This window comes from Tympanuchus pallidicinctus, unplaced genomic scaffold, assembly GCF_026119805.1.
Source record: "Tympanuchus pallidicinctus isolate F22 unplaced genomic scaffold, pur_lepc_1.0 scaffold13, whole genome shotgun sequence".
NCBI classification, from domain to species: domain Eukaryota; kingdom Metazoa; phylum Chordata; class Aves; order Galliformes; family Phasianidae; genus Tympanuchus; species Tympanuchus pallidicinctus.
The window spans coordinates 5,234,688-5,260,056 of NW_026294648.1; the positions used below are offsets into that span (position 1 = coordinate 5,234,688).

Here is a 25,369-nt window from a genome sequence, read left to right on the forward strand (position 1 = left end):
GAGCTGAATTAGTGTTCCCTATTTATAACACAAACAGATAAGTTGCATGACAGTGTTAGTACAAACTCCCCTTGCCTATAAATATTTGCTGATACATTTCACCAATAACATATAATGTATAGGAACAGAGGAAGGATTCATTTTGAAGAGATGTGGATAAGCTCCGATTTAGCAGCCTTATCTCACCTGACAGCACCTGTTCCTGACTTCTCTCATAGGAGGAGAAGTATATCATACAACATTCTCCTCTCTACTGACAATAAATAAATAAATAAATAAATTAAAAAGCCCAGTTAAAAATCAGTGACAGACACCAAGACAAGATTCCGTTGTGCTTCAGGCATCTTCACTCAACCAGATACTACCTTATCTTAGAAGATTCCGAAACACCTAAGCCCAAACTCACATGTATTTTTCAAAGACAATTCAGCTACGAACAAGAGCAGTCAAAAAATCTGAGCTATTACAAATGTTCTGCTCCATCCCAGAAGGAACTGCTCACTACTGTTTTATTCTCCCTTCAGCAAGAAACCACCAACAGGTGAGTGGTGAGACATTCTCATCCGTATCATGTATACATTCTACTCATCTTTACAAAAGTAGATCGTTTTTGTGTGGCTCTGTAATTTAAGACAGAATAACAAGAGAGTAATTCTGACAATTTTTCTTACGCAAGTTTTTATAGGTCAGAAACTTTAATATAATAAAGCCACATTGGCTACAGTGCTCCTCAGTCAACATTGATGAGTCGCAACATTTTTACAGGGAACACTTCTATCGCTGATCTCTAATGGGGATGGAAAAGATGGAAAATCAGCTTCAAATCTCCCAGAAGCATATATGTATCTTAAAATCCTCCCATTCACAGTTCTCAGATCATCATCTCTACACATACAAAAGGAACGTGAGAAACTGCTTTAACTCTTCATTGAAAAATGACGCCCTTTTAAACAAGGCCAGGCTATTCTCTGAGCTTCAGTCCATCTGTATGCTCTACTGTTTGAGGTGCAAAACACACAGAATAGCTCACGGTTGTGCCTTGAACATGGTGCTGACACTATGCTGATGCTTATGCTTACTGGTACACAACCAGGCAGATGCACACATGCATTTAGATGTGGGCTTAAGGTAACTTTGGGTATACATCAGCAGAAAATTACAAGCTCACTCCCATGCATCCTGGAAGGAACAGATCCTCCTTCCTGGTCTGAGCTGTTTAACTGAACTTCCCTTGCAGTTCCATAGCTCATGTTGTGTCTCTCAGGTGGACTGGCTACCCTCTCCAACAGGCACAGCCTGCACAAGTGAGCACCGATGAGACACTTGAGCTGCCTGTCTGTGACTTGAAACAGCTGTGCCAAGTCACTGCTGACAGAAATAGCAGCTGATCTGCACTCCTGAAGACACTGCCCTAGGATAACCGGTTGAGACAGCACAAAATGGAAACAGCCACAAACAGGAAGTGAATCCCCCAAGGTAACTTTTGCCAGGTCCTCTAAGAATTTTATAGCTGCAGTCTGAAGCACTGAAAGCGATCCCTATTAACATAGTTGGCTACCAGCACAAGAACTGCAGCTGTACTACAATGTGGAAACCTGCCACTGGTGTTTGTTTTTTTCTCCCCTCATTATCTTCCCAATTATCAAACAGGGAACTTACGATTCTTGTTTGTCCTCACGTACTTACTAGACAGAAGCCAGTTGTACCATCTGCTTTCAAATATATAAGGAATAAAGTTGTAAAAAACACTACAGGCAGAACTTCAGGCTTCAAGCCAAATATTTCTCATCTATTAGGCTTTACTCATAAGTAACCCTGAAGTACAAAGAGGGAATATGAAACAAATGCTGAGCTTGTTAGTAAAGCACAAGTGAAAAAACTACATAAGCCACACTGAACTTATCAGAACTAAGTAATATTCAAGAATCTTATTTTATGTAACTCATTATTTTGTCCATTATTTTGTCCAGTTAAAACAAAGGAAATGTAATTAAGTGCAGGATTGTTTAATGAGGATGGTTTTTGTTGATTTCCTTTTAAACAAAAAATACTCCCACTCAGATTTCCCTTGTGCCAATAAATGAATTTACTGAAAAAAGTCTAAGGTAGGAAAAAAAAAATAAAAATCAAAGACTTCATCTTCCTCTCCAGACAGAACTGGTTGGTGTACCACTGAACAATGCAACAAGCACCACAATCTCTCAGAAGTGGAAAATAACAAATATCTCAAAGCCATTTGGCAAGGGCAAGGAAACCACTCTTGTAATGGCACTGCAAGCCCTAGATGTGAACACAGCAGAACTGTGCTACCCAAAGAGGAGGTCTGGAAAGGATCATGTATCTGTAGTTTTCAAAGAAGGACTACACAAGCTTCACCACCCTTTCACATCACATAGCTTATTTTTTTCTCCAGGGCAAACTGTGATGCAGTAAGACAAAAAAACAAAACAAAACAAATAACAGCAATGTTCCTGCCCACTGCTGGTTGTCCATCATCTGAAGATAAAATCCTTCACTTCCAACTGATCAAAATTCTTGGCAAAGTCATGACTTAAATCAAAGAGTGTTGAGTGTTACCAGCAAAGACAACCCTCTCAGTCTCCTAACAGGCAGATGGTACTTTTTTTTCTCCCCGTGGCCTCATCAAATACCATGCCATATTGACAGTTTGAAAAAGAGAGCTTTACTTTTTTATTCAATTTGAGTGATGAAAATAAGTGAATATTGAACGGCCATGTCAGCGTTACAGAACGGTGTAATGCCCTAATAATGGAATAAGCAAAACACATTGTTTCCATTTGTCAGCATATCCCTGTAATGATGTCTCTTATCAGCCACGTCCTTCATGAAATGCTTCAAGGAAAGTCTTCTCTTCAAAGTCAGGAAGAAGAAGCTGACAGAGATAACCTCAAAAGGGCATTCAGCTTGCAAGTTCCTCTCTTCAAAGTAGCTTAGTGGAAAATCCTTATCAGAGGAGAATTTTACACGTTAGCTTTAATAGCAAAGGAGTTGTAACTCCATTAGAGAGCAAAGACATTTCTGCTAACCTGGCTGAAAATGAGCAGATCACTCACGTACAACTACATGAAACACACTGCATCAAGTACCCCAAATCTACCCACAGGAAAGCACCTCTGTTTTCATTTACTTCATCTTTGTGAATTACTCTAATTAAGCACTGGACTGTTTCAGGAAAAATATTAAATAACTTAGAAACACGGAGTATCCCTGCATGGTCTCTGTAACAAGAAAAGGGTCTCACATGTGCACCTGTGCTATTAGATGTTCAGCATCAGGAGCTTGGGCACTCCCAGCAGCCAGCTCACAGAACTGCTCCTGGAACCTCCTCCAAGCACAACGCCCTGAACTACAGCTTGGTGAAGTGTCATGAATGCTCTTCTGAAGTGCCACAGCTACCCACCCAGTTACTTTTTGCAAAATAAGTCCTCATTTTGCAACAGAGATGGGGCTTACAGAAGTGCACTGCCTCCAACTATAGCATCCTATCCACACTACATGTAGCAGTCACATAGCTTCCTTATCAAGTGTGAAAAAGAATTCATTAGGACATATTCTTCTCTAATCTGAAATTCACATGGAATAGCCCACAAAAATAGCTGTTTGAGCAGACAGAAGCCTGAAACAATTTGCTTTGAAGGCTTGCAAGTGAAGACCTGGCCTCCTTAAAGCTGACAGTAAATCCCTTAGTAACAACTATGGAGCTTAGTTTTCCTCTTCATTATAGAGAAGGGTTCATAACACTGGTAACAAAAGCACACCAGAAAGCAAGCACATTGTTTACAGCAGATAGCATTACAATTATGTTACAAGCCTAAAGACACTTAGATGTGATATACTTGATGCTCTCCCATCTGCTCATGGAAGAACAAGGCAGAACACAGCAGCAACATTAACACTGCAAAAAAAAACCCCAAACACCAGCTTTCTGTCACACAGTGGACAAAATAAAGCCACTGTAAGCAGAATTATTATTTACCCAAATCTTCTCAGGAGTTAACACACATACTAGCTGATAAAAAAAGAAGGGAATACTTAGAATAGATTAGTTTGGGTTTTATTCCTGATGTTAGAAAAACAGGAGAAGTTTAGTTACTTCACTGCTCTGGAAAAGGTCTAGAGATAACACTTAGGTCATTTATTGCTTCAAGAGAAAATGTTAAATCTTAGGAAAACTTCCTTTAATGTCTGGAGAACAGCGATCCAAGGCTATGAGGAACCAACGGGTGTCCTGTTGCTGCTTTTGTAATGCTTTTGGATTTACAGCTCAAGTGCAGCTGGAGTTATACAGGGAATGACCACCTGCTGCTTCAATTCTGCATGCAGACTTTATTTCTTTCCTTTGAATTTGCTGTGAGGCAGGCTGGACTATATTTCAACAGCTTAGGGTAAGCCACAGGCTGATATCCTTCCCAAAATATTTTGTACTGCTAGGAAGACATTCTCTAATTAAAGTGAGACACGAACAATGTCTTCTGCTATTTTCTCTTTCACATCTCAAAACTCATGGAGAGTAAGTATGTTTCAGAAGAACACATTTCCTATTTTCAGAGGTTTATTATTAAGAAATACAGTGCATCAAGTTTTTGGTATTTTATTTCAAAAGATTTTCTACAAATACACCTACTTTCCTGAAAATAGAGTTGAACAAATAGCAGATTTCTTGACTGAAACTTGAGAAAACACAACTATAATAATCCTCAGAGTGAAAGCACTTTGGTGCACCAATTGGCCCCTACTGTAGGTCTGTAGCTGCCCTCCCTGCAGGGCTTCCACCATCTCAGCTGGGATCCTCAGTCATTAGTTGTCATCATAAAAGAAATGCCATTACAACATCATGTCAGTATTCAAAATGGCCAACACAATCAGTAAGTATCAAAGGAAATCAAGCTTCACAAAGAGAAAATCTGCTTAAAGATTTGCTAGAAAATACCCATTATCTGTACTTCGCATGTAAGAATATCCTGGTCTGCGCTCAGCTGTTCACCGAGCGTGATTCATGATGACAGGGTAAGCAGTTCCTGACATGTTTGTGGAGCTACAGTAAATCGTGTTTCCAACAAAACATGACTGATAAGCATGCACTGTGATTCACAGGGAGAGCTGAGGGGAAGCACACACAGCTCCAAATGACTGGGACCCACCAATGCTTTGCATCTTCCAGAAAGAGTAACTGCTGCTGTTCAGGCAGTGATGTCTTTCATTGTTAATCCATCCAATTAAGTTGTCACTGCAGTTATAAATTCAAGGTACAAAAGCATTTTTATGCTTATGATAAAAATATTACTGAACAGAACAATTCCATGAAGCCCGCGATCAGTGGGAGAGGATTCTCATTTCAAAACACCTCACTGGTTCTATGACCTACATGATATTTAAAACACAGCATATTTTCAGGCTGTTCCTATGTAAACTGACTGCTTTGCAGAACTCAAAATCTGCATATAATGAGAGACATCCACCAAATTCTCTCTCAAGATGCAGCAGTTTGCAACAAACATAGCTATGGCAAGAATATCCTGTCTGATGCATCTATTGTTATTCCCCCCCACACACACACATTTAGAACACTTGATTTTACTTTTGGAAACTAACAGGAAAATGAAATGCTCAGACACAAGTGAGCATACGTTGCCAATCTGGTAATAGAGATGTGAGCATTATTCATTTGGTGTTGCAGCAGATTTGCTGGTGTGCTAACACATACTCCAGCTTCAGAAGCAGGCAGAAAGGACACAGCTCAGCTAAAAAGCAAAGCTAGTTCTGCTATTCTGTCCCAGAACAATATTATGCACTGATGTGAACACAGATCTGAGAAAACTATCTCAAAAGCATTATAGAACTCTGGAAGACAAAATAACGCAGAGTCGCACTACCCATGGCACTATCACTGGATACTAAAAATCATTTACTATACACTGAGGATTCAGCAAATGTTGAGTGATTTTGTTATAGATTATTCTTTGATCACTTAAATTACAAGAAGCTTTAAAAGACAACCAGAGATGTCTTTCTGGTAGTCCTTCAAAGTAGTGCACTGTTGGTATTGTATTTATTTTGGATTAAAATCAGATTTTAAATTACTTTGATTTTTTGTTTATTATTTTTGGCAATACACTGATTAAAAACACATTTTCAAAATCACCCACTATTAAAAATTGCATTTACATCTAAGATGCTTTTCAAACTACTAAAATGATATTACTCATACATCTTTTTTTTGTTACAGCTCCCACCTAACCTTCAAGTTCTCTACATTGGCAGTCCCACAGAAGGTCAAACTGTGTAAAATGTGTCATACAAAAAGGAGCTTAACATTTGACACAACAAGCGTATTTTTACAACCATCTCTAAGGGAACTATTACTTACTAGGTACCAACAGCTGAAATGTCTCTAATGAACAGCTTGAAAAGAGGACACTGCCATGCAATTGAGTTTCTCTTATTTTTGTAGAACAAGGTGGAGAGAAAATTGATACTCTTCTTTATCTTGTTATACCACTGGCTCTCTTTTAGCACACTCAAGCCTCGGAGCCTTTCACAGAAAATCTTTTAGAACTCGCCATACATGTTATCCATCATGTTATCATAACACTCCACCATGTTATGCCCTCACACCTACATACAAGCTCAGAACACACCATCCCTGCTCACTGTTCCCTCATCTTTCTTCAGAGTTGCACACTCATCTTTTTACATATTTCTTCACACTACCTACACTAACAACCAGATTCTCAGCCACACCAGTCTGCACCCTACACACTGCTCACTCATCTTCTATTCCAACTTTGTTCAGCTATTCAGATATCTCCATAAGCCTCCCAAAAAAGCCACCATTCCCTTTGCTTTTTTCCTAAGGTCACCTACATGAGATGCCTGTTGTGATAATTCCTGTTCTTCCTGTTCAATTTTCTTCTCCACTAGGTATTTACAAAGTCACCCCTGACTTCTTTCACCTTTCCTGCTACACAAGAAGCTCCCTTCCCCCTCCCTCTTTGCCTTTTATTCATGACCAAGTTATAATATTTTAAAAACAATCCTGCAATTATTCTAAGAACACTTTGTAATATAGATGAAGTTTAGCGATAGATTACAACTTCAAGTTCTTCCTATCTGTTTCCCCCAAGCACAGACTTTTCTCAGATGTTCAAGGTCCCAGAAAGCTCTATTTGCTAATTAATTCCCTTCTACTCCTAGATATAAATGGCTTTTGAAGAAGTCAACTTTATTTTTAAACCTCCCAGAGAGGTTGCATCACACAGAAGGATCAGATAACATACCCCAGAATCCAGTTGATAAGCAATAAAAGCTTTGAAATAAACCTTTTTCTTTCCCACCAATAAAGAATGAATGGGCCTAGGATTCAGATCCCCTTTCTTGGTGTGTGTTTTTTTTTCTTTTTTTTTTTCCCTCCATTCTGCTTTCCCCCCCCCCTCCATTTCACTGCTTGTATTACCTTTCAATATCTCAGAGAATGCTTGCTTATTTCCATTAATGGCACAAGTATTAAGTACCATAGTCAAAAAGAAGCATTAACTTACAGTACTGCTCCCCCCCCTCCCACTATAGATGCATGTTTTCTCTTCAAAAGAAACTACCTCTAAACAGTTTTACAGTCTCAGCCACCATGGAAAGCTGAAATGCACCAGGGATATCCTGACTTCTGAAGTTTGTGGTCTCCTGCTTGAGAAAGTCTGTGATTCACACCAATACTGCACATTTTTCCCAGAAAATGAGGACACTTAGCCTGGGGGATCCATGCATTTGGCTTTACTTTCAACTAATTGGCACTACTGCCTCTTTTGCTACTACAAACAGTTTTGCCCAGTTAACCATCTTCAATTGTTTGCTCTATCTGGCTGCAGGCTCCATGACTGGCGTACTTCCTGCCTATCTGTTGCTTAATTAAGTTTGTTTTGTAGTAATCCCTGCTGTCGGCTGTTTTCCTGGCTCATGAATTGCCTCCTAACCTGACTGTCAGCCAAATCTCTTAGAACCAGGCCCTGCTCCTACATTGGTTCTGTGATAATTCTGTTCCTGATAGGCTAAGTTACTCAAGTGAACACAAAGAAAATGTCATACCTTTCATTTACTGCCAACGGAAACTCTTTTAAAAAGGCTCCTGTTTCTTCAAAGAGGCACCTCTTCTCATTTTAAGAAGCTTAGAAAATAATTAGTAGCATATACAGTACCAAAAATATGGAAACAATCAAAATTAATTAGATGTTGAGCAATTTAGGGATGAAGTGAGAGAGGCAGGGAGAAAATGGGATTTTAAAGATAACCTAGAAATGGCTGAGATGCAGTCTGATGGCTGAGATGCAGTCTAAGTGGCAAATCCCATACAAGAATGACATAGAATGCAATGGAAGAAAGTGCTGATTGGGTTATTTCAAGGCAGGACATGGGTTAGCTCTTGTCTATTAACTGAAGTGAGTCCTGAGCCACCTCTCAGATGTAAGAGGGCACTAATCATCTCTTTTCAATCCAGACACTGTTGCAGTAGTCACCAGACAAAAATCTACATTCTTGGTTAAGAAAAGGCCCACCTAGATGCTACTGAAGTTCATATTAACATTTGGTCTTCGTGTCTTTGAATGAACATTGGAAAGTTTCTTCCCTCCATGAATTGTTTTCTGACTGCTAGGTGAAGTGGCCGATTGAAAATAACCTTAGGAACATTTACAGCTCTTCATTAACTGTGGAAATATGAATAACAAGAGAAAGTAAAGAGTCAGTGTTCATCCTATTCTGAGGAGTTGTTTGGAAAGTAAAATCATGAATTCCAACACTTCATTCTATAGCCAATAAAGATTTAATTTTTAATGAAAAAATAATGAATTAGGTGGATGCTTTCACACGTCAGTACTTAAAAAGCAGGACTACTGACTAGGAAACAGTTGTTAAGCTCTGGTTTGTCCACGTGGAGCAGAACTGTAGTACAAGTAACTGTTAACATCTTCGGGCTTAGAGAAAGATATAAAGTGGGAACACAAGGTCAGCCAAGGCAAGGCTCCATAGAGGGAGGGAGGGAGGGAGGGAGGGAGGGAGGGAGGGAGAAGGGTTGTCTGATTGCACCTTCCCATCTATCTACACACAAACTTAAATCAGCTGGATTGAGTGATGGCATTGTCTTCAAGGGGGACAGGCCTGTACTCACCTAAATTACCAGCAGTAGCCATGGCAGCTGGTAAAAGCAAGAAATTAAGCATTTATTCCCAGAGTAATAAGCCTGTATCCTTGGCTCACAGTGCCAGCAGCACAGAGGGAACCCTAGTTTATCCTTTTTTCCAATCATAAGAACATACCACAGAATATGGCAGAGCAATCCAACTCTGCCAACACCTGACTTCATGTCTTTCAGGAATCAGGAACAATTCAGCTTAAATCCATATCTGTAAAACCTCACTTCTGAGAATCTCTGAGAAAGACTTTTTTTGGACTAGAAAGGAGAAATAGACAAGGCAGTCAGTCACCTGGTGAAGAAAGACTATGTAATTTCTTCTTAATCTACCACATCTCAAGGTACTGTAAGCTGAAGCATTTTTAAATGTCAAAAAGAAAAGAAAAGAAACAAATCATCATAGGTTACAAAAGTTAAACAGTGACAAATAATTCTTTGCTGTGATTTTCCAAGCCATCTGGAAGTGCTCTGTAGAGCACAGCTTGAGAACCTACGTTCTGGTTGACTTAAAAAATAAGCACTGGCCCCCACTGCAATTACAAGATACTCCCCCCTCACAAACAGACCTAAACAGTTATAGGTCACAGAGTCAACTCAGCCACCCTGGTAACACAGTAATGCTATGGTTTCTGGTAAGCTTCTGAAGTAATGAAAATTTTCACAAGATGTTTCCTAGAACGTGTTTTACCTCATACAGCACACACCTCTTCAATCAAACTGCAAAAACAAAACAAAACAAAAAAACAAACCATGGAGGCAGCTACCAGAATCTCCCTAGTTATGTTTAACACAGTTCTCCATTACTGAATTTTAAGTCTATAAGACAAGAGCTTGTCCCCCTGAGAAGGCTTCAGACATACTTAAGATTATGTGTGATCACACTGGACTTTACAGAAGAGCAAGTTTAGTCTTAAAACCCATTGCACAAGGGATCCTTTCAAATGCAAAAAGACCTGCTTAATTTGTGCTATGGTGTGGTTCTCATTAGAAGGGTAGGCTCAGTGTATTTAAGTTGGGTCAGGAGGACACGTACAATAATTGCTTAATGTCGAATTTGGCAAAGTTAGTTTTATTACTTGAAAAAAATAATCTTGGCAACTGTTAAAAAAGCAGCTGGCATGAAAGTTGTTTGACTTAACTGTTACCTCATTTTCTCTCATAATATTGCCAAAACTTCGTAACAACACAGAACAGATGGTTGACATCTTTAAATTTTAGAGATAACTCTCTTCCCCAGTCATATAATGGCACTTCATTTGCTTAACCAGAAGAGGATTTAAACAACAATTAACCATCATTTACATATATTCCATATGTAAGAGCCAGATTTACTACGGGTGACAGCACTGCAATATTATCAAAGCTGCAACACATCACAATAATTTGAAAGTGCAGCTCTTACATCCACATTTGGAGAAGTATTTAGCTCCTTAATGACTGCTAGTGCTTAGAAGCCTTGGTAGACGGCAGCCTTGCACCCAAGGCTGCCATGTGCATTCACTTACAATGCAGTCAGTCAATCTTAGAGTTCAAAGATATTACATAGTCAACTGGTACAGAAAGGTGGAGGGAAGGAGAGAAGTTGGAAAGGCTTGATGAAGTCTCTTACATGAAGCAAACATGCAGAAGTCCAAGAACTTTCCTTTTCAGATAGGGCTAATGGACAGTAAAATGACACAGACAACAAAAAGCAGGCCAAGAATATTTTTTCAAGCAGTATTTCCAGACACTGGTCAGGAAGGAGACTACACTTTTGAGAAGATGGTAGGAATTCTTAAAATGTAGATAGTGAAGACAGGGAGGAGGAGTTCCTGAGAACAATCACAGAAATGGGTTATATCCTGGCAGGAAGAGGTGAAGTGGCAACTAAGAGAGCAGACTGACTTAAAAATATGCTGGTGTTGAAAAGTGCAGAGAGGATGAAAAGGAGGACTTAGTTAAACACAGGAATTGACTTATGGCATATTTAAGGAGACCAAAAGACATTCATAAGGAAAAAGATAATGGTTGGATGTACAACTACACAGCATGAAAAAAGAAAAACAACTCATTGTATTGAGGCATTTTCCATCAAATGGAAAAACAGAAGAAAGGAATTGTAGAAGACAGGGGAGGGGAAATACTGCTGCCTAACAAGGCCTGCCAGATCCTAACCTCTGAGGTCTGGACACAAGATTTTAACATAGCTGTATTGGAGTCTGTCTACATTGCAGCTGGAAAGGAAGAACCTACAATAACAATCACAGAAGCCTGGAGGTAAAGCTCAAAGATTATAACAAAACATACATGCAGCCTGGTCCAAACACTGCTGTTCTTTTACAACAGAAAAAAAGTAATTGGCTGTTCTTATCCTGAAGATGAACAGAGAAATCTCAGAGTGCAAGTAACAAGGAGAGAAAGTCATGGAGTTTTACTTCATAGATTGGTCAACCCTGGATGATGAAGAATTCACTATCGAATTAAGCAGCATTTCAGTCCCACTTCATTCATCTAACCTCCTTTTTTGAGTTCACATGCACTAGATGGCTAATTCCATGATCCTGCATATGAATTCAGGAGCATTTGCTAGTGGACACTGCCTTGCTTGATCATGCTTACACACAGCAAGAACTAATTACAATGACTGGTAAGTGGCCAACAGTTTTCAGGAACTTCTATAATGCAATAATCCTCTTCATCTAAGATATGAAAATATCCCTCAAAAATAACTATAAAATGATCCCAGTATTACCTCTGCTATGCTGATGAATAAGTTAGTATGCTAAGATAACCTGTCTTGGCACTGTTAGTTTGAAGGAAGTATCTTACAGCTTGGTTTGAGAGTCAACCTACAGTGTGTAGATATCAAAGTGGCACATACCACTATGTCTTACTGTGCTTGTCAAGATAGGTAGGAAGAAGAAAATAATTATTTCCAGACAAATGTTAAGATCTCTTGCCAATGCAACATAAGCTTATGCTAGATAACAATTAGATTAAATCACCCAGAGTTGTGACTACAGGTTATGCAGTTCAGTACATGGATGTTGAGGCTCTATCATCTCCCAACTACTTGATTTGCAGTTATACTAACAGAACTGGACTGCCCACAGATAACTTACACAACGCTTACTATCAACATTTTCACTTCAAAGAAAACCTGTGGAATCTCACACATCTCTTGGTACACTACCCTTTTATTCAGATGACAACTGCCTTTTTAATTATTATTATTTTTTTTTTTAAATAAGTCTGGCAGATTTTGCTTAATCTCCTATACTTACCATGCTCTGCTTCACACTGTAGTTCAGTAGTACACAAACAGGATTTCTTTTGAATGAGAATAGGTCAGAAGACAGGCTCCAGAGCATGATACACTGCAGTGGTCTCTCTCAGTGACCACACTAGATTTAGTGTCAAGTGTCCATCATGTCCTCAGCTGTCTAATTCTCCAGCCAAACACACTCCTTCACAATCACATCAACTGCTAGAAATAACTGCAGTGCAGATTTTTCTGATATAGATGTTCTAGATACACCAGTAGACTTGCAATTATCATATCAAATTTTAATGGACTTCAGAAAACACATGATGCAAGAGAGAAATTAGTTGATATGATCACATTACAGAAAAAGATTAAATTTAAATTAAAAATACCCAGCTCTCAATGTACAGTTTTAAGCTGTAAAGGCTGCTTAATCACCATTTCTACTGGTTCATTTGAAAAGCTTTGGAAACAATTTCCAAAATATTTTTTTCCTTGAAATTCTTCTTCAGGTGGAAGAGAAGACTTAATAAAAAAATGAAATATTATTATCAGCTGAAGAGCTCCAGAACATGTTGAGTAAAGTTTAAAGTAAATCCTTGTACTATTTTAAATTCCAAGATAAGTGAGCAGGCATCAGGAAAAGGTAAACTTGCAATGAGAACTGCAGCTGCTAGTTTATCTTTGCAAGTGTTTGAAGGTAGATGACAGCACATGGAAACAAAAAAGCCAGCACTACCATAAACCAATGCAAAATGAGCTGCACAGATGAAATGTTACAGATCATTACTATTTAGTGCTTCTTGTAATGACAGACAGGGCAAAGTGTCCTCTTGGTTACTGTTGATTTATGTGCAGTGTATTTCTGAGCAAGATAATCACCAACAGAGTAAAAGATTTACAAAGGGCATTATCCCTGCCCACAAATTGAATCTAAAAGTGAGAAAGGGGAGTGAAAAGTTTGTTTCAAATATAGTAATTTCTTCTGATAGCCCCCAAAATGTTCTAGATGTAGGTCACTCAAACACAAAGAGACTACGTATATTTGAAATTCAGCCTTTCATTGGAGAAGACTAGCATCAGATTTTACATTTGCTTTTTCACTCCATTAAAATTTAATAGTTGTTTTTTCCATCTTTCTACTTGTACCCATCAACAGATGTTCTGAAAGGGGATTGTATGTTAAAATGTAAGCATGCGATTGGTCGCCCTTTCCAAAAAGGCTACAGGCACCAGGGTACATTTGGGTACCTTCATGATCAGAGTAGACTTACTTTTAAAGTCACAATCACTGCCAGCCAAAAAAAGAGTGTAAAGATGCTGAGATTCAGAAACCCCTCACTTTGATCTAAAAACTCTACCTGTAGTGAGGGTTTCTCATACTAGCTTTTTATTTTAAATAGCATTATGTTAGATTTCGTATTAAAAGTCAGCACAAATTCTAACTGCATTTTAGAGAAACTGGAACAATTATATCCAAAGTTCTTAGATATCTTACCTCTTTAAGTCCAATCTTTTCATTAGACCTCTCAGAACTTCTAGAGGAGGTCCTAGGTGGGACCTTCCAGTGAAAGTAAAACCTTTCCAGCAAGAACTAGACTTCTGCATAATCACTTCAGTTACTCACAGAACTTTAGCAAATAGGAACAGGCACAGATGCCACAGTGTGGCCCATGAGTTTTGCCATTAAATTACACAGAGCCAGGCTTTTCATCAACTTGCCATACAAGGGCCAATTCCACAGCATTAGCTAAGGATGAAGGCTTGAAAGTAAACTGGATTAGATTGGACTTCATTAAACAGCCTAAAATGAGCACCAGCTAGCATTAAGGCTTTCCTGAGGCAATGCAAGCTATAGGGACAACTACCAGAAAGGAACCTTTGCTGCTGCAGAAGATGCACCGTACCACTCTGCTGGCAGAACTCCCCAGGAGGGTGCTAGACAAACACTGCAGCACCCTACCCTTCCACAGAAATGATTCATGCTACAGAGATTGTTCTTCTAAGTTCTAACTTAAAAATGAGAAAGTTACCAAAAAGAAAAGTAGTATTTTGTACATGCATTGACAGACCATAATGAAAACATGAACACGGAGATACGGGGTATTACATACCTACATTCCATTTCTAGAAGTACCTAACTAAACAGGCAGTAGACTTAGACATTTCTGCAAGTGTTCCTGCCCCACTCCACCTTTCATTTAAGTGTGTGATCACTAATAAATTTATCACAGTTCATCAGTTTGATCTGATCAGCAGCACATATAAAGGACGTTTAAGGACACTGCCTACATTGTTTTCAATGAGTTGTCAGCCCACTGCCATGAAAAAACTGCCATTTTTCTTGAGTTTTTCAGCAATTTCCTTCATTTAAAAAGCAAGCTTAGCTTTATGCTCGTCAGATTAGTTGTGCAAACTGACAGCTGAATTTTTTTTTTTTAAATACATGAAAAGGATTCAGGGCATGGGTAGAGTCCTGTCTTATATTTGCCTTTTCTAAGCTTAAAGGTCTTGCAGCAATGCATGAGAAGCTAGGCAGAAAGCCAGGGAATTAGCCTCAAGCTGTATGATCTCCTCCACGAAACAAACAGTGCTGTAGGATAGATAATCACACTGTCCCCTTTCCCAGTTCCATCAGTTACCTCCCTGTCCTCCAGCATGGCAGGACTCCAGTAGTTGTCTGCAGATGTCCAAGAAGGTGTCAGCAGGGCTCAGGAAGGCTTGATAGAGGCAGTGTTGTAATAGGGACTGATTATCCCTTCTAGCTGACAGCTTACTCTACAGACAGGTCTCAGTAGGATGAAACTTATGTTTAAAGGCCTGAATGCATCTACTGATACAGGTCACGTAAGGAACAAGCTAAAAGCCAAGTGAGTTCTCAGGTCAGCAAAGAAAACAGACTAAAATCTTTGTGACATCTTAACAAAAGAGATACCAAGAGCTCAAACTACAAGGTCAACACTGTTGTGGCCAGTTCAAACAATCAAGTTGAACCCCAGGAATATAAAGAGACAGAAGAATGATGCTCATTGCTATCCAAAGGTCAAAGCATTTAGAGGATATTCTGTTCCAGAACCAAACCAGGCCTGTGCCTTACCACATCTAATCACAGTGTTGAGTAATCGGCATTAGCTCATATTTTAGGTTGAGAATTTCCTTACGAAGTTCTTCTGCTTATCTGTTCAGACATGTTTCCTACTCTGCCACACAATGATTTTAAAGAATTTTTGTTCTTCCAGAGCAAACATCATCAGTTATCAATTAAGAATTCACGCTCAAGTCTGTCTGTAACTAGGGAAACATTTAAGCATATGTCTAACATCATTACTAAACAGCAATATTTTCCTAAGCTCACTCCTAGAAAGCAATGCCTTGAGTTTACCCACACATCACTGAAAGACACATGGAAAAAATATATTAAAATTGTAACTGCAAAATGAAGTTGGCAGCTCTTCATTGCCCTAAAAAAGGAAGTAGCCAGCTATGCTAAGGTTAAAACCCTTCCACACAATCAAATGAAATTAAGCTGTTTTAGAGAAACATTGCTTAAACATTTGGTTTCTTCAAATGCAAAACTGACAGAATTGCTCTAGCTAACAAAAGCTATTTCCCTATTTATTTTTTTTTATAGGGAAACAGATTCCTTTAGACTTATTTCTTCACAAGCAAGTACCAAAGACAAAAATACTTTCACAAACTAATAGAAGCTATTACAGTAAGGATAAAATCCATACTGGAAGCCCACAGTAATTAGATTTTTCTTTTTAATTGTTGTAATCTACTTAAAGACAATCTGACTTCTTTTGAACCAGGCCTCTGACTGCATAAAGAAAGATTCCATTAACACTTACTGCAAAGCTAATGACTTGAAAGCCCTTAGAAGAGCTTTTGAAATCCTGGTCAGGGACATTACAAATGCAGTTGGTCTTCTTCACTTTTGTTGTTTCATGAGGTCATTAGATTCAGAATTACACAAACTTGATTTTCTTTTTCCTTTACTTGATAAGAGAGGCACGATAAATAGTTGCATTAGCATACAACAACTTACCCTCGCACCCTTCTCTGGGAAACATTTGCATCCAGCACTGCAGTCGCGTCCTCCACACGGCCCACTGTAAGACTTCTTTCCACCCTATTAAAAAAAACAAGTGACTTTTATAACTATTTGTCTGCTGAAGATCTTAAATTATGTTCAAATTTCAAAACTTTTCAGCTATCTTACATCTGCTGTGTGAATTTGCTGGGAAATAAATAGCAAAATATATTTGAAATTTTACTTCTCCTTAATTGAATAATTTTCAGAATCACCAAATATTTGGAAAAAAATCATAAGCACTTATGATGGACGAGTACATTTACATGAGTTAGCAATGAGCATTTTCTAGGGCTACCAAAATGCACATCGTTACACGCTGCTTTGAGATTCACAATACACTAACTAGGCATAAATAGAACTGGCACCTCAGTCATTCTGAACATCCAAATATCTCCACATCACGAGAAATACCAAGGCATCACCTTTACACATTTTGGCCAGGAATGCCACAGACGCAGAGACAAGAGGGTGGGAGAAGGTGGCATTCGGATCCATAAGGAGATATATGAGGCGGGCAGGGGGAAACATCAGTGTTTGAACAGATAGGAAAATCCCCACCTCGGTCAACACAGATGTGTTGACAAAGCTGCTCAGTTTTAAACAAACCACATCCCCTTCCCACAGCAGCGTTTACAGCCCTTGCAATGCCACCTGTCAATTAAGGGCAACTGAGAACAGATGCACAGCATTTTGGAGAAGAAGCACTTAGGATTTTACTCCCTATGAAAAGAAGTCAGCAGAACAATCAAAAAGGCCTCGTCACCACTTGTTCTTCCTACAGGTGTAGTGACAAAGGCTCTGCTTTTAAGCCCTCTGTGTTAACACGCTCAGACACACTTTCTGCCCTTGATGCTGAATTGCGTTTTGCTGTGGAGATGAATTCACACAAAGATGGTTCTGGATAAAGACCACACAGAGAATAGAAAAGGACAAGGGGAAGCAACACCTCTGCTTACACTGCAGGGAGTTACAGCACCAGGAGGCCAAAGGCGCTGCCGCACACAGCACTATGCATCAGCCCAAACGCCTGCACAACTGTCCTCGGGTTTTCAAAGTCTGAATGAAGCAAATTTAAGATCATCAAGGTGACCAACTAAGAGCTTAAACAAGTTTAGACTGGATTTGAACATTTCCTTCCTAAAAGCATTCACAGAAAATACTTTTCAGGCCTTTAAAATTTCCTGACACCTGTCGAGTGAGGAACGTAAAAAATGAAAGGCAAGTCAGGCAAGTTTCTCATGCAGCTTTGAACTCCTTTACGTCAGCTTTCTCAAAGAAAGCAACTGGTCCGGCATCATTTCTCTGCTTATGTGCAGGTAAATAAAAATACATCAATTCACATCCCAGTGTATGCATCGTTTTGCTATAAATTCAACATCCCCAGTTCTTAAGTGTAGAATGAACTGATATCATTGAAAAATCCTCAATCCTATGTGCCCCCAGACTGACGAAAGCAGGCAAAAATAGCCATGCTACATCCAAAGCAGGTCCAAAAGGCATTAAATGATGAAAAACAAACTGCATCTTCACAGACTTATTCACAGTTCTGTTTGGATTAAATCCCACTACACATGGACCTTTTAGACTAGTCATTTGGTAACCTATGGCAGCACCAGAAGTAATCCTTGCACTTAGCAGAGTGATAAACTGCAAGAGTCACCATGACATGGAATATAATATATGGTTCTCACCCTTGGAAGTCAGAAATAAAAGTAAACTTAACATGGCAAAGGTAATAAAAAAAAAAAAAAAAAAGAAAGAGGAAAAAAACTGCATCTGTGGGATATATAACAGGCAGTGAGTATCTCCGAGTTGCCTGCACAGGATAAGCAGCAATATGAGCCTGCAATGCACACTGACAAATGTACTCTGTGAAAACTGGTCCCCATCTTGACAGACACTGCTGGAAGGGCATTTCTAGCCATTAGCAAAATGTGATCCTGGTGTCCTGATAATACAACTTCTGAGTAAAGTGCCCCAAGACAACTTTTGCTTGATTATATGCATATTTTGTGGTGGAAATCTGGTCTCATCGCAAACCAACGTATACCTCTATTCCTGAGGCTTAACCTTACATTTACGTTGTTAGCAGATAGCTTTGTGCCACTGGAGAATTAGATTACATCTTCCCAGATGCTCATTCAACTTGGCATTAAATTCTTCCAAGATTTTAGCCTCCGTTGATTCTCCCCTTCCCCCATACACATTATTCTTCATTCCAACAGTCATTTTTGTGAACCTTCAGTTCCTCTGGCTCTGCTAATGCTGCTTTCCCCCAGGAGGGAAGTAGATAAGAGAAACACTTCACACCAGTGCTGGATCCCTCCCAGGTTGCTGTCTCACAGCAGTCGCTCTCATGCAACATCAGAGCACACCTTGCCAAAACGGCTGGTGGCAAACAGGCCCCTCCAGTGGCAGAGCACTGGACAGAACTTGAGTATTCTTCCTATCCCCACTGCCTGCACTGCTCTCCACAGTCCTGTGGTTTAGCACACACGGGCCAAATCAAATTCCTACTAAAGTCAAAATAAATATTCCCATTGACTGCAGTGGGATCTGGATCAAAGACTCACTGAGGGTTATTAAAAAAAGAAATAAAATACATCCATTTTTTGAGTAAAATTTTGTATACATTGAGTTTCTCTGTTCCTTTTCATAGCTTGAGTTGCCATTTTGCTTATTTATGAATGAAAGCATTTGAGAAGGAAGTAAACCTAAGCCAGCTGGCTCTAAACCAGGTGTTACTGCCCTGTTTTATTTAGGGGAAGGAGCTGACACCAGACACTCCAGTACTACTTAAATAGCAATCAGACATGTACATAATATTGATGTATACAAACCTAAAGACTACATATAATATTCTAGAGTACAGTGCTCTCTTCTGAAGAGGTTTAGTATATTTTTTCCATTCAAATGAATAACTGCATTGGTCATTTGAACACTTACAGATAGGAATCTGAACATGTGAGCACAGGCCCTTTGTACCTGTTCTGTGTATGTATGCAAGTGGGAGATCTGACTGCCCCGAGATGTGTTTCAGGTTGACAAACACAGTTCCTCAGAAACAACACAAAAGAAATGAAGATTAACCAAATGATTTCAACTCCACTGACTAAAAGTAGACCAGGAGTTTTGCAGAAAATAAATTAAAAAACATAAATCAGTACTGATGATTAAAAAAATAGCAATTTCTGAGATTCTGAGTAACTAGCTAAAACAGCTATAACACAGGTGTATAACACATGTATTGGGTTATTTCAGTCTTAAGTATTACTAGCACTCAGCATAGGAAAACATTTCAGTTAAAAAACATTGATATTAGTGAGGAGTTTTTTTTTTTTTAAAAAAAAGGCATTCAAAAACAATAGTGGAAGAGCACAGGTATCTTCACTTCTGAGCTCTCATTTCTGGTGTGCCACCCTCAAGCATTTGTGCCCAGCTGATTCATTCAGATGGATGCCATTTTAATCTTTCCATTGACTTCAGCAAGCCCTGGAGCGAAGCCAAAGACACTAAAGGAAGCTAACAGCTGTGATGCCATAAGAGGTGTCCCAGACCCATGCTCATTCCAGCTCCTCTATAGCAACACACAGGACCTCATAATAGCAGATGATACTGAACGTCTGCAAACCCAAAGAAACCGTACCCACAGGAGCAAACTCTTAACAGAGGACCTAAGTAAGATTTTGAGGAAAGACAGCTCTGACACGTGAGCTGGGGACCAATTTTCTCCTGCTCTGTAATCTAAGGATCATCCGTGGAATATGTGAGAACTTTAGCTGAAGGCAACAACTGCTGTCAGGTAAAAGGGTGAATCCACAAGCCAGCAGATAAATGTATGAGGGCACGTTTTGGAGAAAGGCAGCAAAAAGGTGAAAACCATGCAACTACCATTAACGTGAGAAAAATTAAGCAGCAGTGGTGATAATGGGCACACAAGCTGGAAAGCTTTAGGAAGGAAAAAAAAAGGATTCTAAGGAATGCCACCATTCCAAACTGTAGGATTGTAAAGCGTGCCGAAAGTAGAGCATGCACATGATCAAATAAAGAAGAAAATGATGAAAAGATGAAGATAAAACAAAGTGGAAGAATCTCAGACTGGCGTAAGGAGTTATGCCAAGGAAGAAACTTTTCCCTAAGCCTTAAATCCAGTAACTTCCAATCTCCAGTTAAGGATCCCTCTAGTCCAGAACAAAATCCTGGGAATGGAACATAAGGAAACTTCTGAAATTTGCAAAAAGAATTCTTTTCACATAGTCAGGACCTATTATCTGCTGATGACTAATAAGGAATTATATTTGCAGTACCAGACACCCTGGTAAAATGTCACAGTAAAAAAAAAACAAGTGAAACATAATATCTCTGTTTACTTCATGAGCTAAGTAACATTGCCCTTATTAGCTCCCATAGCTTTTAAGATTTCTACAGAACTTTGACCCAATTCTGAAAACATTTATCCCCATGTTCATCTTCTCTCTCAGAAATTAGCAGTCAATTCTACTTTGTTACGTGTGTATTACAAAGAAGGTGCCATCCTAACTTAAAAACAAATCCTTCAGAACTGAAAAAACCTGATAAGCCAGGAAGCACAGCAACATCTGCACTCAGAAGTGGCAGCACGAGCCAGCAAAGACAGCATAATGTCACACAGCAAGCAGTTTCAGTAATTCTTCCCAACACAGGTGTCAGAGCAGAAATAAACAAACAGGCTTCCCAGTTAGATTGTATGAGAGCATTTGCTGGGATTTATTTGGGAGCAAAGTAGAGAAGAGGTGCAAATACATCAGCAAAACATTGCATGAACTTAAAATACAGACTTTTCTTTTCCCCCCCACAAAGAATATCAAGTGTTTGAACTCACTTCTTTTCTCAGATACCCCAAAACTTGACTCATACTATCAAGTTGGTGTTTGTTTTTTTTTGTTGTTGTTTTTTGTTTTTTAAAGAGTATGAAGAGCCAGGTAAAGCATAGGAGCTAATAATTAGAGGGTTTTTGTCAAACTGGTGGGTAAATAATCAATAGGAGACACCAAATTAAGAACAAATCCTGAGTGACTACCAAACAGACAGATAGAAACCTCTGAGCAAACGACCACATGTGACACACCCCAAGATGTCATCTTTTTCACACCACACATCCTAGTGCTGCCTTGCAGCTGTACACATAAAATGCACAGGAAAAGTGATCCCAGAGATAGTGATGAGATAGTACACATGTGAGTAGGATTTTAGCTGGAATATAGTGCACCTTTTTTGTCACTTAGTTTTAGGAAGTATGAACTCTGCACAGGCACAAAGCTTGAAAATCCCTCGTTACAAACATGTGGTTTAAGATCTTTCCTGCTATAGAGCATCGTTTACTTAGGCCAGCAGAACGAGACATGGATGTGATGCAGTGCCATTTATACATTCATCAAAAAGGTAGACATCAGAAGCAAATGAATCTTATCTAAACAATGTTCTGCATTCCACTCTGTTGCTAGGAGCACTTTACACCTCTGACTGTCAGTCTGAGAACCCATGTCAACAGAAAGACCTTTGTGGTAAGAGTATGTAAACAGCTCTACAGGTGACCACCAGGGACTGACTGCTGGGTTACATACATTACACTAAACAGACAGAGGAAAGGACAGCACTGGTACAGAAGTATGTATAAGCCTCCCTAAACATATGGAGGAGAAATAAGATCTTTAAGCAGACACACTTCCAGTTATGAAGAGGCATCTTCTATGAGCTGGTAATCCCTGTTAATGGAGTCACAGTGTAGGGTAAGACTCACTGCCTACCACTTTCGCTTTGTTGCTAAAGCATTTCATAGCAAAGCATCACCTTTCCTCCAGTCCCTGCTGTTAGCAAAAGTACTATCCAGAAAGCAAGACATCCTGTTCAATGAAAAAAGTCAACCTCAATATAAACATTGAAGGAGACTGTCTTCCAGATACCCACTTTCTACATCTACAGGTTTCTCCTATCACTGGTTACATTGAAGCCTGGTGCAAAATTGTGACAAGGCTGGAAAAGCATTTTCCAAGGACTAGTAAGAATCAAAATGTAAGAAATACAAGAAGTGAGAATTCGTACAGCTTAAACAGTAACACACAAACCACATGTAACGCCAGAATCGTTCTGAGCACTGCTCCTCTTCCTGCAGTCCCATGCAAGTGAACAGCCTCCCAGCACACCAGCAGAAGGAACATCACTTACTGCTTCTTCAGCATAACACAAGTCTGGCTCTGCACTGCTCTGTCTCCCAGCAATTTTCAGTTCAGTTGATAGGCTACATAAAGCAGTGTTCCTCAATACCCTGCTGCTCAATGAGCATGTAGTTAAAGCCAGACAGTTTATTTACAGCCTACATGAGCAAGGACACAACACGCAACCACAAGCTTATCTCTTACTGCACAAAAGGCCTTTCAAAGGAAGCTATTAAATGTGAATTTGTAGCTAAGATACTAATTCATTTCAAGGTTCACTGACTTCTTCAGTAAACCAATTTTCTCAAACATTTTCATTCATTTCATAGAGCAGGCAAATGACTGGCAGCTGAGACCAACCGATAGTTACTAACAGAAACCAACCCTCCTCCAACTCCAAGGAGGCACGAGACTACAAAACTGGGAGGAAATCCTAGAGAAACTAGCAACAAACTCTGAATCAAATTCAACCCTGTGTTCAACTCCCCACTTTCATTCCTGCCAGTGAGACAGGGGTGCCGGCACACTAAAAATGAAGTGTTAATGCAAAAATGAACTAATGCCTTTTGAACAGTAAGAGAGCTTACTGACCCCTATTTTTTGAGGAAATGTATTTCTCACCAGCTGGCTGGAAGCTGGGGAGGAATTTGCAGAGATTTGGGTTTTTTTTTTTTCCTTTTTTTTTTTTTTTCCTTTTTTAAATTTGCTCAAGTGATTTTCATTCATACAAATAACCTCAGATTTCTGCAGAGGGAAGCATTCTCACAGCACAGAATTTACAGAGCATATCACTCATGCAAGCAGCCAAGCAAACCAAAGGTACTGTATTTGGTACACAAGTGGCCACAGGCCTCATAACACGTGTGAGTAGCTTAGAAGATTCAGTAGCAGAGAAAGTGGGATGACCTGGACCTGAAAATGAGCAACAGAATTCCATTTCACTTCACGCCTCGACCCGGTCTGAGCGTGCCATGAGGTGTGGCTGCCAGCAGCCCACAGGTACCCACAGCCGCTCCAGCAGCACCAATGCAACCAAAGCAAGAACAACTCCACAGCCAGCTCCGATTAGATCAGTTATAACCTTTAATACATAACAATACACATTTGTCCAGGAGCTTTCATTATTTTTGGTTCTCTTACTTGTTGAGACTCACAAGATATTCCTTACCAGATGGAACGCAGCCAGGCACAAAGAACAGCGAGTCCCGCGGGCAGTGCCCACACACTCATGGAGCTGAAATGGCAGCATGCTTACCTGCAGCTGCCTGTGCCTCAGAAGGAGCACAGGGAAAGGGGCTTCCACTCCATGGAGCTGGAGGGCTCCGCATTAACTGTGCAAAAGCAGCAGAGGAAAATCCATGAATTCATTATCATGCAAATGTGGCAGCAAAAACAAGGGACAGGAGGACTATTGCATCCCAATGTAGGAAAAAGTGCTTGCAGATAACTCAGTGTTGCTTCACAGAACAAGAAAGGCACAGTCCTACTGATAATGTTTATGAATCCCAAAATACATCAATTTGTACAGAGATACTGGCAAATTTATATTTAAGTGAATTTTAAAGCATATTCATATATTAATGCAGCACATAAACTAATAAATTATATTGAGAAATAGTCTGCTTCCCTAGTATTACTTTCTATCAAAGCTGGGCATACGCCAAGTGAAGAAAAGGAGCATTGCCCTAGCTCTTTAACTGCACAGAGCTGTGAGTTGCACAGCCTGAAGTAATGATTCCAAAATCAGAAATAACTCTTATTTATATGATTTAGCACAGGTATTTACCAAGTTTGTACCTGCCCCGTGTAACACTTCACCCACAACCCCTGGCTAAATCCACACGCTGCCAAGCAGTGTAGACACTTACTGTACTGAAGTTGCTGAATGGATTGATATTTAGGATACTAAAAACTCATACAAGAGGATGTTAAAAGAAGTATAGATGACCTTGTTGAAGGAGGTGGACATTATGCAATGGATGATTCATACCACCATAAACTAGTACAAGTCTTTATAAACAAAACTAGCAAATCAGATAAGATTTGTTCTTAGAAATACCAGCCTCTCAGCAAGAGAATGGATGCTCTTACATCAGACAACCAGCTCTCCCTATCCTAAAATGTTCCTGTGACACATAAAGAGCTTTCAGACAACTTTAAAGGTATGTATACAGCCTGGAAACAAATCTTCATGATTCATCCATTCATAACTGAAGGTACCAGATGATTCAGCCCACCCTTTTACTTGTAATCGTGCTACACCTTGCAAAAAGCTGTGTCATAGATAAAACATAACTATTTTTCCAGAACCACTTTCTTACCAAATCACTCAAGTTTCCATAGTTCCAGTTGAACAGTTTTCAAGTCCCACTATACATTTATCACTCCCTCATATAATCTTTCAGAGCCATCTTTGAAACTGCCTCATCTCTTACCTCTTGCCGAAATAGTAGCACAAACTTCAGCAACTGCAAAGCACTTGCAAGCAATACATTTCACTTTGAAGAACTCCCACAAATAAGCTCAGACTTCTCTGCACAGTTCTGTTACATAAGAAGTCAATTACTGAAGTTTTTTTCCCCCCAAAGTAATGTTTTTAAATACAAAATCTTGTCCTTCAATCACAACAGAAG

General features: G+C 39.4%; 1 protein-coding gene across 1 annotated transcript in view; it reads right to left on the reverse strand.

Annotated features, from left to right (window-relative positions):
• COL4A6 (collagen type IV alpha 6 chain) overlaps positions 1 to 25,369 on the reverse strand; it is a 120,035-nt gene that overhangs the window by 59,841 nt on the left and 34,825 nt on the right. Inside the window, exon 3 of the mRNA XM_052672928.1 lies at positions 16,495 to 16,578. Within this exon, the coding sequence (XP_052528888.1) occupies positions 16,495 to 16,578 (84 nt within the window). The remainder of the gene's footprint in view (positions 1 to 16,494; positions 16,579 to 25,369) is intronic.